Below are 21,342 nucleotides of genomic sequence, written 5' to 3' on the forward strand. Positions count from 1 at the left end.
TCCTGGTCAGGCCCTCACACTGTGGTCCACGGGGCTCCTGATCAGGCCTGTTTACTGTTTACAGTAAACAGTGTGGAGTAAACAGTGTGGAGGAGTAAACAGTAAACAGTGTGGAGTAAACGGATGGCCGTGCCAGTCCGCAGGGCTCCACAGGTGGCGCCAGTCCACACCGTGCTGGTGAATAAACACACAGTCCTAATAATATGATGGCCAGTGATGTAATAACACTAAGGGAAGATATTACCCTGTTACTTGTGTTGTCACCACATTAGTACAAACAATGATCCTCCACCCTCTGCTCCACCCACAGAAGAAGTACAAACAATGATCCTCCACCCTCTGCTCCACCCACAGAAGAAGTACAAACAATGGTCCTCCACCCTCTGCTCCACCCACAGAGGGCTGCTGACTGTTTAAAGCCAGCTCAGAATCTACAGGAGTGGGTCAATACATCATTTCCGTGTATAACAACACGTTTTACCTTCATACTCAGAAGCTCAGCTCAACACTCTTCACAGCAGGTCACGTGATGACGTAGGTCACGTGATGACCGGGGCCTTACTCTGAGGGGCGCTGCTGAGCCGTTTGGCCACGCCCATTCGTGGGGACAACGACACATAACTTTTCATAGATTATAATCTGTGACAATTCAGATGAAGGCATCATTACTTTTGACAGCACCGTCAGAGGAAGTGACGTCAGGCAGAGCGCCACTGTGTTCCGGGCAGCAGAGACTCAAACCTGAGAGGGACCCGACACACTGTGAACCAAACTGCGGAGAGAGGGCAGCTCAGAGAGCCGGGCAGCCGCAGCGGAGAGCCGGGCAGCCGCAGCGGAGAGCCGGGCAGCCGCAGCGGAGAGCCGGGCAGCCGTATGGCGGCGGCCGTTTCTGCGGTACGAACCCAAATCTGCTGGATGGAAACATGCTAAGCTAACGTTAACCAGAGGAATCGCATCTGAAGCTATTGGTTGGTTCTCTATCGGAAATTATGATCAAACCACAACCTAAGACTGCAGTCAATTAAACCGATCCATCGATCAGCTCCCGACTTAGCGGTTCTGTCAGACCAGTGCTGCTAACTAAGCTAACCCAACATCAGTTCTGGGCTGCTCTGTTAGCTGATGCTAACTGTGCAGGAGGAACACTTGATGGACCCCAAAAGAATTCATCAGAAAAGTGATGAATGGCTGAGATGTGATGAAGATGGATTCCTGCCAACATGGCAGCAGGCGCTCCATAGAAACACGGATCTCTGTGTGCATTGGCCTGCAGCTGAGAGTGTGTTTGTTTTGTTCATAGGGAGGGCCGGCTCTCATCATGGAGAACGGACAGAGCACCACCACCAAGCTAGGCCTTCCACCGCTCACCCCCAACCAGCAGGAGGCGCTGCAGAAGGTAAAACACACATGCAGAGCTGGAGTGTCGAAGAGCCTTGAATCAGTGTGTGTGTTGATTTGTTGTCTGCAGGCAAAGAAGTATGCAATGGAGCAGAGCATCAAGAGCGTGCTGGTCAAACAGACGCTGGCTCAGCAGCAGCAGCTCACCAGCCTGCAGGTAACAGCCGCTCTCACTGTGTCCACGTGGCCGTCCTGACATGCCTCCGCTCATATGTCTGCATGTCTTTCTGTGTCTCAGATGGCGTCGCTGACAATGGGGCTAGGAGATGCTCTGTCCCCTCTGCAGTCGGTGAGTGAAGTCCAGCCGATCAGACACGGCACAGGTGCAGTGAAGCCTCTCTTATGCTCACTGTGCTTTCCCTGCATCCAGGTAGCAGCTCAGCGGCAGAGAGCTCTGGCCATCATGTGTCGGGTTTACGTTGGCTCCATCTACTATGAGCTAGGAGAGGACACCATCAGACAGGCCTTCGCCCCCTTTGGACCAATCAAAAGCATTGACATGTCCTGGGACTCTGTGACCATGAAGCACAAGGTTACACACACACACAGCTCACTGATGAATAGGGTCTAGGTGCCGTCAGGTGTTCTGCAGTAAACTGTTCAGAGATCAGAGTGTGTCCGGGTCTGACCCGTCAGCACGTGTCCCTGCAGGGTTTTGCCTTTGTGGAGTATGAGATGCCTGAAGCAGCTCAGCTTGCCCTGGAACAGATGAACTCTGTGGTCCTCGGAGGAAGAAACATCAAGGTGAGTCCAGACTGACATCAGCTACCAACCATGAACGGTCACCTCTGTGATGTGGCCCGTGCGTCCTCTTTCAGACATAATGAGTGCTTTGGTTTGCCCCTCGCCGCCGTACAGGTCGGTAGGCCCAGTAACATCGGCCAGGCTCAGCCAATTATCGACCAGCTGGCAGAGGAAGCTCGTGCCTTTAACAGGATCTACGTGGCGTCGGTGCATCCTGATCTCTCTGATGATGACATCAAAAGCGTCTTCGAGGCCTTCGGAAGGATCAAGTCCTGCATGTTGGCTCGAGAGCCGACCACTGGGCGGCACAAAGGATACGGCTTCATTGGTGAGCTCTTCTGGGTTAATGCTGGAGGACGTTTAGGAAACTAAACGTGTCTCCGAGTGTAATGATGCTCTTCAGCCATGCTGCCGGGGGGAGGATGCAGGACTAACGCTGCTTCATGTTCTCCAGAGTACGATAAGGCTCAGTCTGCTCAGGATGCTGTGGCCTCCATGAACCTTTTTGACCTGGGGGGCCAGTATCTGCGGGTGGGAAAGGCGGTGACTCCACCAGTGCCCCTCCTCACGCCAACTGCCCCCGGAGGACTTCCTGCCGCTGCAGCTGTGGCTGCTGCTGCCGCCACTGCAAAGATCACTGCTCAGGTGAGCCTGGAAGCCCCGCCTCCCCACCCCTGAGAGAAGACGGCAGCTGGTGCCACGAGTGTGGATGACTGTCTGTGTGAGCCCTGCTATAAACCGTCGACCTGCTGCATGGACAGGTGCACAGTGTAAAATGCAGTTTTATCCTCAGGAGGCAGTGGGAACCTCTGTGCTCGGTGCTCTGGCTGGACCGGCACTGCTGACTCAGCAACTGGGCGGACTTCCTCAAGCTGTCATGGCCGCTCAGGCTCCAGGAGTCATCACAGGTAGGAGCACTTACAGCCCCGCCCACATATAAACCCCACACCACGAACCAGGCTGAAGCTCTCCTCCCCCAAGAGTCAGTGTGGAGTCAGACCTGTCCACAAACACACTCTTACTGTGCCTCCTGTGTCTGACAGCTGTCAAAACCTGCAGAGGTTTAGCAGAGGTTTAAGGTTCTCTACTCCTCCTCCTGGTGTCTTCACACCGCTGCAGTGTAGATAACGGCTGCTGCAGGTGAAGCAGCACCAGGCCATACTAACACATGGAGTCTGGTTGTTCGTCTGGAAAACAGATCAAAGAAACATTTCAGATGCTGAGCTGCTCTGAGAGAAACGTCTGGTCCAAAGGGGGTCACCGCCATCCGTTAGGGGGGTCACCGCCATCCGTTAGGGGGGTCACCGTTAGGGGGGTCTCCGCCATCCGTTAGAGGGGTCACCGTTAGGGGGGTCACCGTTAGGGGGGTCTCCGTTAGGGGGGTCACCGCCATCCATTAGAGGGGTCACCGCCATCCGTTAGGGGGGTCACCGCCATCCATTAGGGGGGTCTCCGTTAGGGGGGTCACCGTTAGGGGGGTCTCCGTTAGGGGGGTCACCGCCATCCATTAGAGGGGTCACCGCCATCCGTTAGGGGGGTCACCGCCATCCATTAGAGGGGTCACCGCCATCCGTTAGGGGGGTCTCCGTTAGGGGGGTCACTGTTAGGGGGGTCTCCGTTAGGGGGGTCTCCGTTAGGGGGGTCATTAGGAGCAGCACACAGGTCTCAGTCCCAGTTGTTGTATGTGTTTCTTCATCAGAAGCACCTCACTAATAGATTTTCTCTCTTATTGTCTTTTCTCTCTCTCTCTGTTTTTTTCTCTTCCCCTCCTCCCCCCTTAACCCCGACTTGTGCACCGGCAGTGACAGCCTAACCCCTCCCCTTTGCTGCACACTGACCAACCCAGTGAAGAGGACTGTTAGTAGCCCCTCCCTTTAAACATAGCTCCTCATTCCTATTGGCCAGTGAGTCATGTGGAGCACACCTGAACACACAGGTGGGTGGGTGGAGTCAGGCAGGTTAACTGATCCTCTTGAAGTTCTAGTTTCTGCATCAATCAGAAGCAGGTCAGAATCTGGTCAGTAGAGGGAGCACATCCAGCGGCAGAGGTCTCACTATCAGGCAGGTTCACTCTGAGGGTGCACTGTTTGACACAGAGGCAGGGGAAGTTTTACTACTACCACTCACTAGAAACAGAAGCATAAACTGACTCCTCTCTAGCGGAGGCGTTTTCTTCTCCTCCTCCATCCTGGGGCGGCGCATCACGCCATCACCCGTCTGACCCATCTGCCCTTCCTGCTTCCATCTGTTTCAGGTGTTACCCCTGCTCGCCCTGGCTTGCCTCAGGTGGGTTTGGTAAACCCGGTGCTGGCCACGCCCCCGGCGCCAGCGTTGTCCTTCAGTACTGAGCTGAAGAGGAAGGAAAACGAGGAGGGGCGTCAGCTGGAGCCCCAGCAGGACGGAGCCATGGAGCCTCTGAGCGAGCAGGAGCACATGAGCATCAGCGGCAGCAGTGCCAGACACATGGTGATGAGGAAGCTGCTCCGCAAGCAAGAGGTACAGTTCAGCTGTTAAGGTTTGAGGTATTAGCTCACACACCCGCTTTTAATCGTTTGTCCAAACTACCTGATAAAATCCACATCAGACTGGGCTAACATAAAGGTGACGGTGCAGGAGAGCGTGAACCACTGCTAAGGAACCAGTTCTGACATTAGGTTCTCTGTCCCTCAGTCCACCGTCATGGTTCTAAGGAACATGGTCGGCCCAGATGACATTGATGACGACCTGGAGGGGGAGGTTACGGAGGAGTGTGGGAAGTTTGGGCAGGTGAAGCGAGTCATCATCTATCAGGAGCGCCAGGGCGAGGAAGATGATGCTGACGTCATTGTTAAGATCTTTGTCGAGTTTTCAGAAGTGGCCGAGATGAATCGTGCCATCCAGGCGCTGAACCACCGCTGGTTTGGAGGACGCAAGGTGGCTGCAGAAGTTTACGACCAGGAACGCTTTGAGAATAGTGACCTGTCGGCATAAAGAACACTGACATGCAGCGTAGAGTAGTGGCCTCTTCCTGATGCGTGTCTACCTGTGTTTGTCTTCGGTTTGTTTCTGCAGCGTTTTAAGGACCACTCGGCGGTTTCTGATGTCTTCATCACACCTTTCCCCACATGTATGATCAGCCACACAAACTCTGCTCCTCATCACTCCTGGTTTACCAATGTTGACATGACAGTGACCACTAGAGGGCAGTGAGAAAGCGTTATTAGCTACAGTGGTGATCAGCACAGGTTTGTCATTTTTAATTTGAGTTAAATGGTTGATGGTCTTAGATGATGGGAGCCTTTAGGACCTAAAATCCTCAGGACCTGCCTGGTCCTCGTCCTGGCCCTGCCCTGGCTCGTTCTGACCACATTTCTCAAAGCAGATGTGTGGTGCATTCAGGGACACTATGGCACTGTAAGTGGTAAGTAGGCTGGACTTCCAAACAGCAGGAACACTCTCTGTGGACCAACTGATCCTGACGCGTCACGCCATCGCCCCTGATCCCAGCACCCATCTGTGTGTTTCTGTTGTAGCGTCTGCTGCAGGTGTGTGATGACAGGCGTGTGTTCAGAGGACCGTTTGAAGGAGAAACACTGGAACATGAATAAAGTGTTTGTTTTTTACATCCTGGGTGTCTTTCTGCTGTTACACTGTGAGCTCTTACAGCTGATCCTATTCTCTGATGATCACTCATAACTTCCTGAGGAGAGCGGTTCCACAAACCCTTACGTTGTATTTTAAAGTCCAAACTTCAGAGCGGAAGTGTATGATTTTATTGTGAAAGTCGGGACCGGAAGTGTGCGTGTTTTGGTGGCTAACTTAACGCGCTTGTCACCGTCGGTGTACGGCGGCTCGCAGGGCTCAGTCCGCGCCGCTGTTCCTGCTGACGATGGGTGACGTTCTCTACGAAGAGCTCGAGGATTTAGTTCATTTCTCAGTGCACGACCTGCCAGCACGAGGCTATGTCGTCATGGAGGAGATCCGACGTCAGGGGAAGCTCTGTGATGTCACTCTCAAGGTAAAACCGACTAGCTCGAGGCTAAGGTTAGCATGCTAGCCGCAGACCGTCAGAGGGACGCTAACAACATGCTAACAAGCTAACAGCGAATTATTCAATGAACTGACACGTAGTGGCGTCATATGTACAGATATGTGACAACCACCCCCCCCACCCACACACGTGATCCACGCAGCCGTCACTGCGGCGGTGGTCGGTCACGTGTTTGTTTACCTGGTGGTTCTCAGAAGGTCCTGATGGATCCGTTCACACAGATCAGTATAATAATAATAATCCATAAGCTGTTCAGCAGCTGAGGTAGAAGAACTGCTGTTCAGGCCGACACGTACACTGACGTGATCACGTAAAGCTCACGTCACCGATATGTTGATAGGATATAGCTACAGTATTGATTGATCCTTCATACAGTCGCTGTCTGATCAACAATCAGTGATCAGTAGCACGTCATTATCACAAGGCTTAGTGGACTAATAGTCTGCTTTTAGAAGCGTCCAACCATTGACCACGTCCAAAGTCCTCCAGCATTGATCAGATCTGATTGATCGGTCTCTGTCCTTAGTCCATCTTAATGTTGGCCCGTTGCTGCAGCTGCACTTTAATCCTCTTAATGTGTCAGCACTGAATCTGCTGAATCTGCAGGTCCACCTGCAGCACAGCCACCGCACCAAGGCTCAGAACAGGGTCCAGGTGTGGACCTGAACAGGGGGTCTGAACAGGGGGTCCAGGTGTGGACCTGAACAGGGGGTCTGAACAGGGGGTCCAGGTGTGGACCTGAACAGGGTCCAGGTGTGGACACTGAGAGCTGTCTTGTCTGCAGGTTGGGGATCATAAATTCAGCGCTCATCGGATCGTCCTGGCGGCCTCCATCCCCTACTTTCATGCCATGTTCACCAACGACATGGTGGAGTGTAAACAGGATGAAATCCTGATGCAGGGCATGGACCCCAGGTAACCGCAGACCTACATGTACATCTGAACAGTGTGTCCGGTGTCAGCGGTTTAACTAGCGGCTGTGTGTTGCAGCGCTCTGGAGGCTCTGATAAACTTCGCGTACAGTGGCCACGTTGCCATCGACCAGCAGAACGTCCAGTCTCTCCTGATTGGCTCGAGCTTCCTGCAGCTGCAGAATGTGAAAGATGCCTGCTGCTCCTTCCTGCAGGAAAGGTAGGCCCCTCCCACTGCGACATGCACAGAGTGCAGCACGACAGGTGAGCCACACCTGAAGCACCCTCATACACCAGACATAGATGTAACCAGCTCGTTGCTCTGAGGGGTCCTGAGGTCCGCTCAGCCTCGGATCAGCTCACATGACTCTCCAAGTACAGCAGATATACAACAGTGTTTGAAACCTCTTCCGTGGTGTTTAGGTTACATCCGAAGAACTGCCTGGGCGTGCGTCAGTTTGCGGAAACCATGATGTGTACAACGCTGTACGACTCGGCCAACAGCTTCCTGCACCAGCACTTTGTGGAGGTCTCCTTATCGGAGGAGTTTCTGGGTCTGAGGACAGAGGAGGTGCTGGAGCTGGTCGGCTGTGACGAGCTCAATGTGAAGGCAGAGGAGCAGGTGAGAGCCTCCCCTGAAGCCATCCCACAGGGACAGGTCAGGTTTACTACAGCTGATCACAGCAGCTGGTCAGACGGCTCACTGAGAGCAGCCACTGAGCCAGGTGACCTCAGAACAGGACGTGGCAATGGTGGTGTGTTTGACCTGTAGTCCCCGTGCAGCTGTGTTAACATGTGGTACCTGTGCAGGTGTTTGAAGCTGTGTTGGCCTGGGTTTATCACGACCGGGACACCAGGGAGACTCTGCTACCGGATCTGCTTTCAAAGATCAGGCTTCCTCTGTGTCGCCCTCAGTTCCTGTCGGACCGAGTCCAGCAGGACGAGCTAATTCGCTGCTGCCACAAGTGCAGGTGAGGCTAACGCCTGTGTCGGTTGCCTGCTCAATGATCTGATTGGTCCTCTGATCAAAGTGCTGATCTGTGTTCTAATCAGTATGCCTATGTTTCCTGTCAGAGACCTGGTGGATGAAGCCAAAGACTTCCACCTTATGCCGGAGCGGCGTCCTCACCTGCCGACCTTTAAAACCAGACAGAGGTGTTGCACGTCCATCACAGGACTCATCTACGCCGTGGGGGGCCTCAACAGCTCAGGTACGTTGCTCACCTGTTTCCTGGCCACCTGTGCAGACCAAAGCTCACAGAGGTTTCCCTCCTGCAGGCGATTCCTTAAACGTGGTTGAGGTGTTTGATCCAATTGGGAATTTCTGGGAGCGCTGTCAGCCAATGAGGACAGCTCGCAGCAGGGTGGGCGTGGCTGTGGTCAATGGGCTGCTGTATGCCATTGGGGGATATGATGGACAATCAAGGCTCAGCACAGTGGAGGTCTACAACCCTGAGACAGACAGCTGGACTCGTGTGTCCAGCATGAACAGCCAGCGCAGGTCAGTACACTGATCAACACACTGATCCGGTGATGCCTTTGACTGTCGTTATATTGATCGTTGTGTTGCTCTCCTTAGTGCCATGGGAACAGCTGTGATTGACGGACACGTGTACGTGTGCGGCGGCTATGATGGAAAGTCGTCTCTGAACTCGGTGGAGTGTTACTCCCCTGAGACGGACAGGTGATTACCTTCCACCCCAAGACCTGTAGGACCCATTTATTCATGTATAATGTTCAGGCGTTCTTTTTGTTTTCAGCAGGTAGAGGTGCATTGTTCAGGGTAATGTTCTAACTTCATGTCATGTGATGTTCCTGCAGATGGACAGTGGTGACAGAAATGGGTGCAAGTCGCAGCGCTGCTGGTGTGACTGTGTTTGACGGACGGATCTTTGTCTCAGGCGGCCATGACGGTCTGCAGATCTTCAACTCAGTGAGTGTGACAGGTAGTGCGATCAGCTGATCTTTTTATGGCAGTTAATATTTATACTACATCCCCCCTCCACAGGTGGAGTACTACAACCATCACACTAACCGCTGGCACACTGCGGCGGCCATGTTGAACAAGCGCTGTCGTCACGGGGCGGCCGCTATGGGCAGCCACATGTATGTGGCTGGGGGTTATGACGGATCAGGGTTCTTGAGTGGCGCAGAAGTGTTCAGCTCTGCTTCGGGGCAATGGAGCCTCCTGGTGGCCATGAACACACGGCGCAGCCGAGTGTCTCTGTTGTCCACGTCGGCGCGCCTGTATGCAGTGGGCGGATATGATGGACAGTCCAACCTCAGCTCTGTGGAGATGTACAACCCCGACACCAACCGCTGGACCTTCATGGCCGCCATGGTCAGTCACGAGGGCGGAGTCGGCGTGGGCTGCATCCCCCTGCAGCCTGCCTAAGTTTTTCAGCCGCCGGCCGACGATTACTGCATTGCTTCAGGCCGCAGGCAGGAGGCGCCGCCGACCAGTGACTGAGCTTTATTGGTACGATGACCAGGCTCAGACGAGCACGCTGACGCCAGGCCTAGGGGAATATGGGAAAAACTGTAAGGCTAGCTGGCGGAGGCTAGCTGCTAGTGTTGTGCTATTAGACGGTGTGTGGACAGATTAATATTGAATATTGATTTCCTATTTGTTTGAAACAGAAAGTGACTTCCTCCTAAACAAAGCTGCTGATATGAAACAGGATGACCACTTTGATTCGTTTTCTGGGATCACTTCACTGTATTGTTATTCACTGTAATCAAAGCATGTGATTGGCCGGCTGACAGTAACACATCACGCCCCTGCAGGCAACAGAGTGCATTACAGCTTTGTCCCAATGTCCTGGTGCTGCTGCAGGAAACACTGTCAACATCCAGAAGTGTTCGCTGTGTGTGTCTGTGCATCTGTGTGTGTGTCTGTGTGTGTGTGTATGTCTGTGTGTGTGTGGCTGTGTGTGAGTGGGTGTCCGTGCATGCGTGTGGCTGTGTGTGTGTCAGCGCCTGTGTGTCTGTGAGTGTATGTCTGTGTGTGTGTGGCTGTGTGTGAGTGTGTGTCCATGCATGCGTGTGGCTGTGTGTGTGTCAGCGCCGGTGTGTCTGTGTGTGCATGCCATTGTAAAGTAGCTGTAGGTGTGAGTGTGTGTCAGTGTTGGAGGTTCTGCCTCTCATTGAAGATCTGTGAACAGCCAGCAGGGGGCGTCACATGGCTGTTGACCTTGTCAGTGCTCACAAACACCAAACATACAAATATATCTCTAATGCAGTGAATGACTTATCAATCACTGCAACTGACTGATGTTTCTGACTATTGATTAATTGGAGGAATAAAAGATGAAACTTGGTTTGTCGGATCATAACCCCCCCCCCTTCAGGCATCATGATCCTTACTTTTATTGATTATTTATAATGAATGAAATTTTTCTGAATGATTTTGAACAGACGGAGGACTGATCAGTATCATTGATCTATTGATCAGAGTCAATTAATACTATTCATCCCTGTGTTTATTACCCAGAATCCTCAGCTCAGCAAGAAGTAATAACGCATTAATAATCAGTCAAAAAGATTGTAATGTTCCGATTCAAAGTGACTTAAAGTCCACACATGCTGAAGCACGACAGTTGATCAGTGATCTGTTTCTCTTGATCAATTCTCCTGTTCACAGATCGATCACCTTATTAATAAACATTCCATTTTCTAGGACACATCAGAACCCTGTCTGAGTAATTGGAACGTTGAATGTTTTACAGTCTGACTGGGTAGAACACATCAATGATTAGATATTAGGATCAATTTCAGGCTCCAAGACACCAGCTGTTCCTTTAAACGGACCTTTATTTGACCAAAGAGTTCTTGAACACATCATCAGATCTAACTGCTGTATCATCGTGTCACCTGATTCTGTGCAGTCACACACATTCCACTTATCAATAAGTAACAAAGGATCCATGCTGAATTTGAGTGATTCTGTGAGCTTTAGTTCTGGACCCAGGCCAGGTAGGGTTCTCGGGGGTCTTAGTTGACCTGATGATGGCCACAGTCAGCTGGTTCCTGTGATCATCTTGTTTTCTCATAATGACTGGTTGTCATGTTATAATTAAACACAACAGAAGCTGGACTGGTCCAGAATGAGAACCCTGAGGCTTGGACTCTTTCTAGCACGTCACATTCAGCAGGAACCCCGACCCCTGACATGCTGCAGACACTCCAGCAGAGATCATGTGAGTCAGATCCAGAGAGACTCTGCCAGGTGTCGGTCTGACCAGACCTTCTCTGAGGTCACTGTCCTGGAGGTCCAAGAGATCCTGGAGGTCTTGGGGGACCAGAGATGTCAGCCCTGGAGTTTGGAGCAGGTGCAGATGCCCCCTCAGGCTGGGACTGCACACCTGAGCACCTGATCAGGCAAGAGGAAACAGTGACTCTACAGTGCACACAAATACGTGTCACATGATGAGGACCAGATGTTTAGACCCCACCTCTCAGAATACTGCCTCAGTCCCTTATTGTCTGAACCTACCTCATCAGTGAGGTGGTGCTTCATCTGAACGTAGCATCTAATTATCTGGGTGGAGGACCTCATCACACAGTGCCTACCTTTGCAGCACATCATTAGCATGATGCAGTTCTTCATTAGCTCAATAAGATACAACCTGCCTCGTCTCAACAAAGACGTCACGTAATTATGACATAATACCTAAGTTTGTGTCAACATTTGGTCACGTGACCTGCATGGTCGGTCTCGGTGTAGGCAGTGACTCACTGCGTCTCAGCGGGATGGAAGCGGCTCTCCTCTCCATCCAGGATACCATGGTACAGGCTAATCTCCTGCTCCAGGTGTTGCTTGTTGCTCAGCAACGTGTCGTAGTCCCGGCGCTGTTGTTCAATCTCACCACGTACATCGGCGAGCTCCGCCTCTAGTTTAGCCACCACTGAGCCCAGGTTCTGCAACTCCACATCATGCCAGTGGCGGGCATCACTCAACGAGTTCTCCAAACCTCGTTTCTGCAGGGCAACAACTTTCTGAGGTCAGCCCCTGGCTGAACGTACCCAGGTTATGTCTGTGGATGCTCTCAGTGATCCAGGCCATAGTCATGTCCAGGAGTTTAAATCCAGGCAGCTGGACTCAGGGATTGTTTTTGAAGATGTGGCTTCAAAAACATCTTCAGAAACAATCCTTGAGTCCAGCTGCCTGGATTTAAACTCTTGGACTTAACCACGTTATGCATCACTGGCTGTGTGTCTTACCAACGCCCTGATGGACTCTGTCTCTGCCTGCAGGCTCTGGATCTTACAGCCAGTCTCGTTGCATTCAGCCTTCAGCGCCTCCACTTGCTCCTCCTCCAGACTCAGCCTGCTGGTCACACAGTGTGCCTCCTGCACGACACACCGACAGGTCACACATAGACAGCAACACCAATGTGGTGACACCTAAGGACACCTGGGCGGGTGAGACGTCCTCACCTTACACTCCAGGTAGCTGTCGGTCTCGGCGCGATTCTTCTCTGTCACTTTCTCCCAGTGGCTCCTGATGTAGGCCAGGATCTGGTCCAAACTGGTTTCTATGGGAGCGTCAGGTTCATCCACGTCACGTCCTGCCATCTGATTGTAGAGGACTCGCACATCCTGTACAGACGTGAAGTTCTTACATTAGCTGCGCTGATGTCAGTCAACTCAGAAAACCGATCACCTAATCAATACACAGTTAGATGAGAGCTGTGGTTTGACTGGACATCGGTCTTTGAGTGGGCTGATGTTTTTTTGACTGAGCCCGGTAGAGACCTGCTCGTGATTGTGCTCCAGGTTACGCAGCTCGGCCCTCATGTTCTCCATCTGCTCCTCCAGCTCAGCCTTCGTCAGGTTGGCCTCATCGATCACTTTGTACAGAGAGCTGATCTCCTCCTCCACCGCCCTCCTGAAGGGCTGCTCGTTCTCATACCTGCAGGGGGAGCTGCGCATTACTACACCTCCTCCTGGTCACTCCACAGACTGATCGACTATTGATTATCAGACAGCGAGATGCTTCCTGTTTGACCTCTGACCTTTCTTTGAAGTCCTCTGCGTTGGCCTGGACATTCTCTGTCTGCAGCATCAGCCGAGCATTTTCCAGGATGGCTTCACTGACCTACAGAGTGCAGGAAAACAGAGCTGAGAGCAGCCACCGGGTAGCGGCACACACAGCTGTCGTGGTGGCACAGCAGCCCAGAGGCTCACAGAAATGCTAATTTTGGTAACCACGGCAACGCCTCCCCACAGTGGGAGTTTCATGAAACGTCTCAGGTGAGCTGGTGAGTTTCGAAAGTGAAATCTGTCACACCTGACCAGGGTCCTCACCTGTCTGTAGACGTCCTCCCACTGCCTCCTCAGCGGCCCCCAAGCTCCGGCGCTGGAGGCCTTGCGGTCCAGGCAGAGGCGGATCTGCTCCTCCAGCTGTTGGTTCAACTGTTCTAGTGCTCTCACTTTGTCCCGGTACTCCATCAGGCAGCTGTTCAGACCGGCTGCCGCCGCTCGGTGACCTGCCGCCCGCTCCCCTGCCCGGGGCAGCACTGGTGCTGCGCTGCTTCTCATCCCCTGCAGAAACACGCTGCTGATCCCAAGAGCCCTCCGAGAGACCCGCGTACCCAGCCCTGAGGCCCCACCCACTGGAGGGGAAGAGCCTACGAAGACACCACGGGGTGCCGTGGTGGTGGCCGAGCTTATCCTCCCGCAGGGGGCAGAGGCTGGGCGCTCGGTGGACGATTGTCCCAGGAAGGATGAGCGGCGTCGGGGCAGTGGCATGGCGCTCAGCAGGTCCCAGTGTCAAACCGCACAGAGCCGCTCGCCATGGGGATTTATGGGAGGATGAGGTTCTGGAAACGTGGCCACCTTTGTTCAGGAGGTGTTTGTGCTGCAGAGCACAGGAAGCCTTTGTCCTGGTGGAAACACAGAGTACAGCTGCATCAGCAGAGCTGGCAGGGAGGCAGAGAGGCAGGGAGGGGGGTCAGGAAGAGTCCTGAAGCACAGCAAGATCACAAGATCACCCCCCCCCCCCACACACACACACACACACACACACACACACACACACACACACACACATACACACACACACACACACAAATACATACACACACACACACACACACACATATATACACACACACAAATACATACACACACACACACACACACACACACACACACACATACATACACACACACAAATACACACACACACACACACACACACACACACACACACACAAATACACACACACACACACACACACACACACATACATACACACACACAAATACATACACACACACACAAATACACACACACACACACACAAATACACACACACACACAAATACACACACACACACACACACACATACACACACACACACATACACACACACAAATACACACACACACACAAATACATACACACACACACACACACACACATACACACAAATACATACACACAGGACACAATGCACACACTGGGAACTCCCACACAGGTCTGGAGTTAGTAAGCTGTGTATTCTGGTGATCAATGTGAGATCCTCACAAATAAAGTTTCTAGTTTCGTTCACATGAGATCTTACCGTCACTATGACAACGGAAGTCTGAGTCTCTGTGTTTCTGGGTAAACACGCGTCAGAGCCATCAATCACAGCAGGAAGTGGTTTCAGCGCCGACGCAGCCTCTGCAGGTGCGACAGATCAACACAGATCACTCAGACAGATGAGACCACCAAAAATACGTGTTCAAGATGGCGGCGGCCTGAAGACCGGAAGCTGATCCGTCGGTGATTACAGTTTTTTCTGATTGCTTACAGTTTTTTCTGATTGCTTACAGTTTTTTCTGATTGCTTAAGCACATTTCTGTAACTATTGGCTATTTGTGCAAAACTCTACACACAAATAAAAAAACCTTACACCAAATCAGCAAAACATTGTAGATCTTTTGCAAAAGCTAATACATCTTGCTTAACTCTTCAAACCTTTGTAAAAATGGTATTTTTGTACCACACAGTTAACACAAACCATCATATTACTAAGCACACAATGTGCCAACTACACACTGATGGTATTAACTGAAAACACATCTGGCTTTTGCTTTCTCTGTGCACAAGGTCTGTCCATGTGAGGTCAAACCTTTGTCATAAATAGTTCTATAAACACAGGGATTCAAATTTCAAGTATGAATGTTTATTCACACACATCAAAACACACACAAGAAAACATACAATTTCACTGAAAGAGAGAGAAAATCAGTCTCATTGTCTCTCTGGGTCCGGCCACAGAATTTCATCAACATCACATGCATGCAATGTCTTCTAGTCCAAGGCACCGGGGAAAATATCTCCTGGAGTGCCGTATCCAGGCCTGACATGATGCCTGGTCAATATCCTCGCATGCCTCCTTCCAGATGCTGGATGTCTAGCAATTCTATGGAGTAACAGTTTCAGTTTTACATGTACAGTATTGATGTTTTTCTCATTAGAGTATGGTACACCTACAAAACTGTGAAGGAACTGTACTAACCCATTCTCATCAATATGCCTCAATAAGCCTCATGATGCTTGCTACAGTGTAGCGGCTCAGGCTGAACCCGTTCAGGGTCATTCCATAGTTGATCACATGATCCACTATTGTAGCTCCGATGACATCAGTAATTCTATTTCTTCTTACCCTTCCTCCTTCCTCTTCACCTCCTCGTCCTCTTCCTCCTGCTTCCTCATGTCCTCATCCTCCTCTAATTCTCGTTCTTCTCAGTCTCCTTCTCCCTCCATTGTTCTCCACACTGAAGCTTACCTGTGTCTTATTTACAGATCTCATGCTGATTGCAAAGTGAACTAATGATGTAAAACAGTTCTCGCATGTGACAGTGTAGCCAGACAGTTGGCAAAATAGTGTAAATACCAGCCATAAATGTGTGTAGTTTTACTAGGAGTGTGTTGATCATTTGGAAGTTGTGTGTAAAGCAGTGAGTTGTGTTTACAGTTCAGCAAAAAGAGTGCTGTGAAGTGGATTATATTTATACAATTGCAAATTGTGTGTTACAAAAGTGCAAATTGAGTGTAAAGCAGTTTTTTTGCTTTTAGTTTTGCAAACTCAGTGAGTGATTTTGCTATAACTATTACAGTTTTTTCTGATTGCTTAAACACTAACAATGATTCTTATAGCACAATTTCTAAAACTATTAATAGTTATAGCAAAATCACTCACTGAGTTTGCAAAACTAAAAGCAAAAAAACTGCTTTACACTCAATTTGCACTTTTGTAACACACAATTTGCAATTGTATAAATATAATCCACTTCACAGCACTCTTTTTGCTGAACTGTAAACACAACTCACTGCTTTACACACAACTTCCAAATGATCAACACACTCCTAGTAAAACTACACACATTTATGGCTGGTATTTACACTATTTTGCCAACTGTCTGGCTACACTGTCACATGCGAGAACTGTTTTACATCATTAGTTCACTTTGCAATCAGCATGAGATCTGTAAATAAGACACAGGTAAGCTTCAGTGTGGAGAACAATGGAGGGAGAAGGAGACTGAGAAGAACGAGAATTAGAGGAGGATGAGGACATGAGGAAGCAGGAGGAAGAGGACGAGGAGGTGAGGAAGGAGGAAGGGTAAGAAGAAATAGAATTACTGATGTCATCGGAGCTACAATAGTGGATCATGTGATCAACTATGGAATGACCCTGAACGGGTTCAGCCTGAGCCGCTACACTGTAGCAAGCATCATGAGGCTTATTGAGGCATATTGATGAGAATGGGTTAGTACAGTTCCTTCACAGTTTTGTAGGTGTACCATACTCTAATGAGAAAAACATCAATACTGTACATGTAAAACTGAAACTGTTACTCCATAGAATTGCTAGACATCCAGCATCTGGAAGGAGGCATGCGAGGATATGGACCAGGCATCATGTCAGGCCTGGATACGGCACTCCAGGAGATATTTTCCCCGGTGCCTTGGACTAGAAGACATTGCATGCATGTGATGTTGATGAAATTCTGTGGCCGGACCCAGAGAGACAATGAGACTGATTTTCTCTCTCTTTCAGTGAAATTGTATGTTTTCTTGTGTGTGTTTTGATGTGTGTGAATAAACATTCATACTTGAAATTTGAATCCCTGTGTTTATAGAACTATTTATGACAAAGGTTTGACCTCACATGGACAGACCTTGTGCACAGAGAAAGCAAAAGCCAGATGTGTTTTCAGTTAATACCATCAGTGTGTAGTTGGCACATTGTGTGCTTAGTAATATGATGGTTTGTGTTAACTGTGTGGTACAAAAATACCATTTTTACAAAGGTTTGAAGAGTTAAGCAAGATGTATTAGCTTTTGCAAAAGATCTACAATGTTTTGCTGATTTGGTGTAAGGTTTTTTTATTTGTGTGTAGAGTTTTGCACAAATAGCCAATAGTTACAGAAATGTGCTTAAGCAATCAGAAAAAACTGTAAGCAATCAGAAAAAACTGTAAGCACATTTCTGTAAACTGCAAAAACTGTAAATACCGAAAAAAAAGATGGCTGATTGATCAGAGCCATCTTGTCAATACATTTGATTGGTAGTGGACATGTCACCAGAACTGATACTTATGGCACCATCCTTCCTCCTCCTCCTCCTCTCTCCTCTCATCCTTCCTCCTCCTCCTCTCATCCTTCCTCTCTCTCTCCTCCTCCTTCTCCTCTCTCCTCTCATCCTTCCTCCTCCTCTTCCTTCTCCTCTCTCCTCTCATCCTTCCTCCTCCTCCTCCTTCTCTCTCCTCTCTCTCTCCTCTCATCCTTCCTCCTCCTCCTTCTCCTCTCTCCTCTCATCCTTCCTCCTCCTCTCTCCTCCTCTCTCTCCTCTCTCCTCTCTCCTCCTCCTCTAATCCTTCCTTCTCCTCTCTCTCTCCTCTCATCCTTCCTCCTCCTCTCTCTCTCCTCCTCCTCCTCCTCTCTCCTCTCATCCTTCCTCCTCCTCCTCCTCCTCCTCCTCTCTCCTCTCATCCTTCCTCCTCCTCCTCTCATCCTTCCTCTCTCCTCCTCCTCCTCTCTCCTCTCATCCTTCCTCCTCCTCCTTCTCTCTCCTCTCTCTCTCCTCTCATCCTTCCTCCTCCTCCTCTCATCCTTCCTCTCTCCTCCTCCTCCTCTCTCCTCTCATCCTTCCTCCTCTCTCCTCTCATCCTTCCTCCTCTCTCCTCTCATCCTTCCTCCTCTCTCCTCCTCTCTCTCTCCTCTCTCCTCCTCCTCTAATCCTTCCTCCTCTCTCCTCCTCTCTCTCTCCTCCTCCTGTCTCCCCCTCCTCTAATCCTTCCTCCTCTCTCCTCCTCCTCTCTCTCTCCTCTCTCCTCCTCCTCTAATCCTTCCTCCTCCTCCTCTTCTCTCCTCTCATCCTTCCTCCTCCTCCTCCTCTCTCCTCCTCCTCCAATCCTTCCTCCTCCTGTCTCTCTCCTCCTCCTCTCTCTCTCCTCTCTCTCTCCTCCTCTCTCCTCCTCTCTCTCTCCTCTCTCTCTCTCCTCTCTCCTCCTCTCTCTCTCCTCTCTCTCCTCCTCTCTCCTCCTCCTCTCTCTCTCCTCCTCTCATCCTTCCTCCTCCTCTCTCTCCTCCTCCTCTCTCCTCCTCCTCTAATCCTTCCTCCTCCTCTCTCCTCCTCTCTCTCTCCTCCTCCTCTCTCCTCCTCTCTCTCTCCTCTCTCTCTCCTCCTCCTCCTCTCTCCTCCTCTCTCTCTCCTCCTCCTCTCTCCTCCTCCTCTAATCCTTCCTCCTCCTCTCTCTCTCTCCTCCTCTCTCCTCCTCCTCTAATCCTTCCTCCTCCTCTCTCCTCCTCTCTCTCTCCTCCTCCTCTCTCCTCCTCTCTCTCTCCTCCTCCTCTCTCCTCCTCCTCTAATCCTTCCTCCTCCTCTAATCCTTCCTCCTCCTCTCTCTCTGCTCCTCCTCTCTCTCCTCCTCTCTCTCTCCTCCTCTCTCTCTCTCCTCCTCTCTCCTCCTCTCTCCTCCTCCTCTCTCCTCCTCCTCTAATCCTTCCTCCTCCTCTCTCCTCCTCCTCTCTCCTCCTCTCTCTCTCCTCCTCTCTCTCTCCTCTCCTCTCCCTCCCTCTCCTCCTCCTCCTCTCTCCTCCTCCTCTAATCCTTCCTTCCTCCTCTCTCTCTCCTCCTCTCTCCTCCTCTCTCTCTCCTCCTCTCCTCCTCCTCTCCTCTCTCCTCCTCTCTCCTCCTCTCTCTCTCCTCCTCCTCTCTCTCTCCTCCTCCTCTCTCCTCCTCCTCTAATCCTTCTCCTCCTCTCTCTCTCCTCCTCTCTCTCCTCCTCCTCTCTCCTCCTCCTCTAATCCTTCCTCCTCCTCCTCTCTCCTCCTCCCTCCTCTCCTCCTCTCTCTCTCCTCCTCTCTCTCCTCCTCCTCTCTCTGCTCCTCTCTCCTCCTCTCCTCCTCCTCCTCCTCTCCTCCTCCTCCTCCTCCTCCTCTCTCTCCTCCTCTCTCTCCTCCTCTCTCTCTCTCCTCCTCCTCTCTCCTCCCCTCTCTCTCTCCTCCTCTCTCTCTCTCCTCCTCTCTCTCTCCTCCTCCTCTCTCCTCCTCTCTCTCTCTCCTCTCTCTCTCTCTCTCCTCCTCCTCTCTCCTCCTCCTCTCTCCTCCTCCTCTAATCCTTCCTCCTCCTCTCTCCTCCTCTCTCTCTCCTCCTTCTCTCTCCTCCTCCTCTAATCCTCCTCCTCCTCTCTCTCTCCTCCTCCTCTCTCCTCCTCTCTCTCTCCTCCTCCTCTAATCCTTCCTCCTCCTCTCTCTCTCTCCTCTCTCTCCTCCTCTCTCCTCTCTCTCTCTCTCCTTCCTCTCTCTCTCTCTCTCCTCCTCCTCTCTCCTCCTCCTCTCCTCTCCTCTCTCCTTCCTCTCCTCTCTCCTCCTCCTCTCCTCTCTCTCTCCTCCTCTCTCTCTCTCCTCCTCTAATCCTTCCTCCTCCTCTCTCCTCCTCCTCCTCTCTCTCTCTCCCTCCTCTCTCTCTCCTCCTCCTCTAATCCTTCCTCCTCTCTCCTCTCTCCTCCTCCTCTCCTCCTCCTCCTCCTCTCTCCTCCTCTCTCTCTCCTCCTCTAATCCTTCCTCCTCTCTCTCTCCTCCTCCTCTCTCCTCCTCCTCTCTCCTCCTCTCTCTCTCCTCCTCCTCTCTCCTCCTCCTCTAATCCTTCCTCCTCCTCTCTCCTCCTCCTCTCTCCTCCTCTCTCTCCTCCTCCTCTCTCTCTCCTCCTCCTCTAATCCTTCCTCCTCTCTCTCTCCTCCTCCTCTCTCCTCCTCCTCCTCTCTCCTCCTCCTCTCTCTCTCCTCCTCCTCTAATCCTTCCTCCTCCTCTCTCTCTCCTCCTCCTCTAATCCTTCCTCCTCCTCTCTCCTCCTCCTCTCTCCTCCTCTCTCTCTCCTCCTCTAATCCTTCCTCCTCTCTCTCTCCTCCTCTCTCTCTCCTCCTCCTCTCTCCTCCTCTCTCTCTCCTCCTCTCTCCTCCTCCTCTAATCCTTCCTCCTCCTCTCTCTCTCCTCTTGCTTTCTTCTACTCACAGTAAATAAAATATCTACCACCATTATTGTTGGTCTGTGTGTTGGGTGCACATGTGAGGGTGCATGTTTTGCAACCTGTGCGTGTCGGTCTGTGTACACACACACACACACACAGTCATATGTAACAAGCTAAGTTACACAAACACAGCAAAAGTAGTTAACTACACAGGAAGCTATCCTACTTTGAATTTGACAATGACCATCAACATGTTTAGTTGAACCAAATGTCACACATGTGTGTGAGTGGCACAGAGCGGCCATTCTAGCTTAGTGGTTAAGGTAAATTGAGCCACCAAGATAAACAATATAAAAAAAATCTGTTCATATACCAAACTAACAGCATTATTTCTGATGCCATCTGACGATATCATGCATAGTTTTTTTAGGTGCACGCTTGTTTTTCAATAGATTTGCCACCCTTATAATATTTCCTTAGATTTGGAATGCCAGGCTGCTTACCATGCGGCTTTCTGATGCAGTCTAGATTTAAAGTATTGCCCACCATAGCAGACATAAACCAATGAACTCACCTGCCACACATGTCTTTAACTGTACATGATCTGTGTCTGCTTAACTTACATTTGGTCTCCATGTTGAGCAGAAGCAGGAGTGATGCCCCCCGGCTGGTTTGTGGAACTTCACTGACATGTGATGTTTTTAAACGCGCGGCTGATTTTACAGAACAAAGTTCAGAATAAAAACATAAACAGGATGAGAGCAGGAAGGAAGTGAAGACAGCAGC

General features: G+C 50.9%; 3 protein-coding genes across 7 annotated transcripts; 2 read left to right on the top strand and 1 right to left on the bottom strand.

The window, feature by feature from the left end:
- Positions 1-517: 517 nt before the first annotated feature.
- puf60a (poly-U binding splicing factor a) lies at positions 518-5,744 on the top strand. Of its 4 annotated transcripts, none has more exons than XM_028428282.1 (11): positions 519-968; positions 1,301-1,396; positions 1,469-1,555; positions 1,637-1,687; positions 1,769-1,930; positions 2,050-2,142; positions 2,257-2,470; positions 2,597-2,787; positions 2,936-3,050; positions 4,397-4,638; positions 4,813-5,744. In XM_028428282.1, exons 2-11 carry the CDS (start codon positions 1,319-1,321, stop codon positions 5,110-5,112), a joined length of 1,533 nt encoding a protein of 510 aa, XP_028284083.1. In that variant the 5' UTR covers positions 519-968; positions 1,301-1,318; the 3' UTR covers positions 5,113-5,744. The 4 variants fall into 4 exon arrangements, with proteins under 4 accessions (XP_028284081.1, XP_028284083.1, XP_028284080.1 ...); XM_028428281.1 differs by having other exon boundaries at positions 521-894; XM_028428280.1 differs by having other exon boundaries at positions 518-968; positions 1,301-1,555.
- Positions 5,745-5,951: 207 nt separating this feature from the next.
- Positions 5,952-9,766, top strand: klhl18 (kelch-like family member 18). Its single transcript, XM_028427031.1, has 10 exons — positions 5,952-6,139; positions 6,957-7,087; positions 7,163-7,303; positions 7,507-7,705; positions 7,894-8,054; positions 8,158-8,294; positions 8,362-8,584; positions 8,663-8,767; positions 8,905-9,016; positions 9,092-9,766. The coding sequence occupies exons 1-10, from the start codon at positions 6,011-6,013 to the stop codon at positions 9,476-9,478; spliced, it is 1,725 nt and encodes a 574-aa protein (XP_028282832.1). The 5' UTR covers positions 5,952-6,010; the 3' UTR covers positions 9,479-9,766.
- A 1,056-nt stretch (positions 9,767-10,822) lies between these two features.
- bfsp2 (beaded filament structural protein 2, phakinin) lies at positions 10,823-21,247 on the bottom strand. Of its 2 annotated transcripts, XM_028427032.1 has the most exons (9): positions 21,180-21,247; positions 14,656-14,756; positions 13,393-13,970; positions 13,101-13,183; positions 12,841-12,997; positions 12,523-12,684; positions 12,307-12,435; positions 11,822-12,063; positions 10,823-11,455 (listed from the first exon to the last, which is right to left on the bottom strand). In XM_028427032.1, the coding sequence occupies exons 3-9, from the start codon at positions 13,834-13,836 to the stop codon at positions 11,341-11,343; spliced, it is 1,332 nt and encodes a 443-aa protein (XP_028282833.1). In that variant the 5' UTR covers positions 13,837-13,970; positions 14,656-14,756; positions 21,180-21,247; the 3' UTR covers positions 10,823-11,340. The 2 variants fall into 2 exon arrangements, with proteins under 2 accessions (XP_028282833.1, XP_028282834.1); XM_028427033.1 differs by lacking the exons at positions 14,656-14,756; positions 21,180-21,247 and adding an exon at positions 14,534-14,588.
- Positions 21,248-21,342: the final 95 nt, after the last annotated feature.

The sequence above is a fragment of the Parambassis ranga genome, chromosome 17 (assembly GCF_900634625.1).
Source record: "Parambassis ranga chromosome 17, fParRan2.1, whole genome shotgun sequence".
NCBI classification, from domain to species: Eukaryota; Metazoa; Chordata; class Actinopteri; family Ambassidae; genus Parambassis; species Parambassis ranga.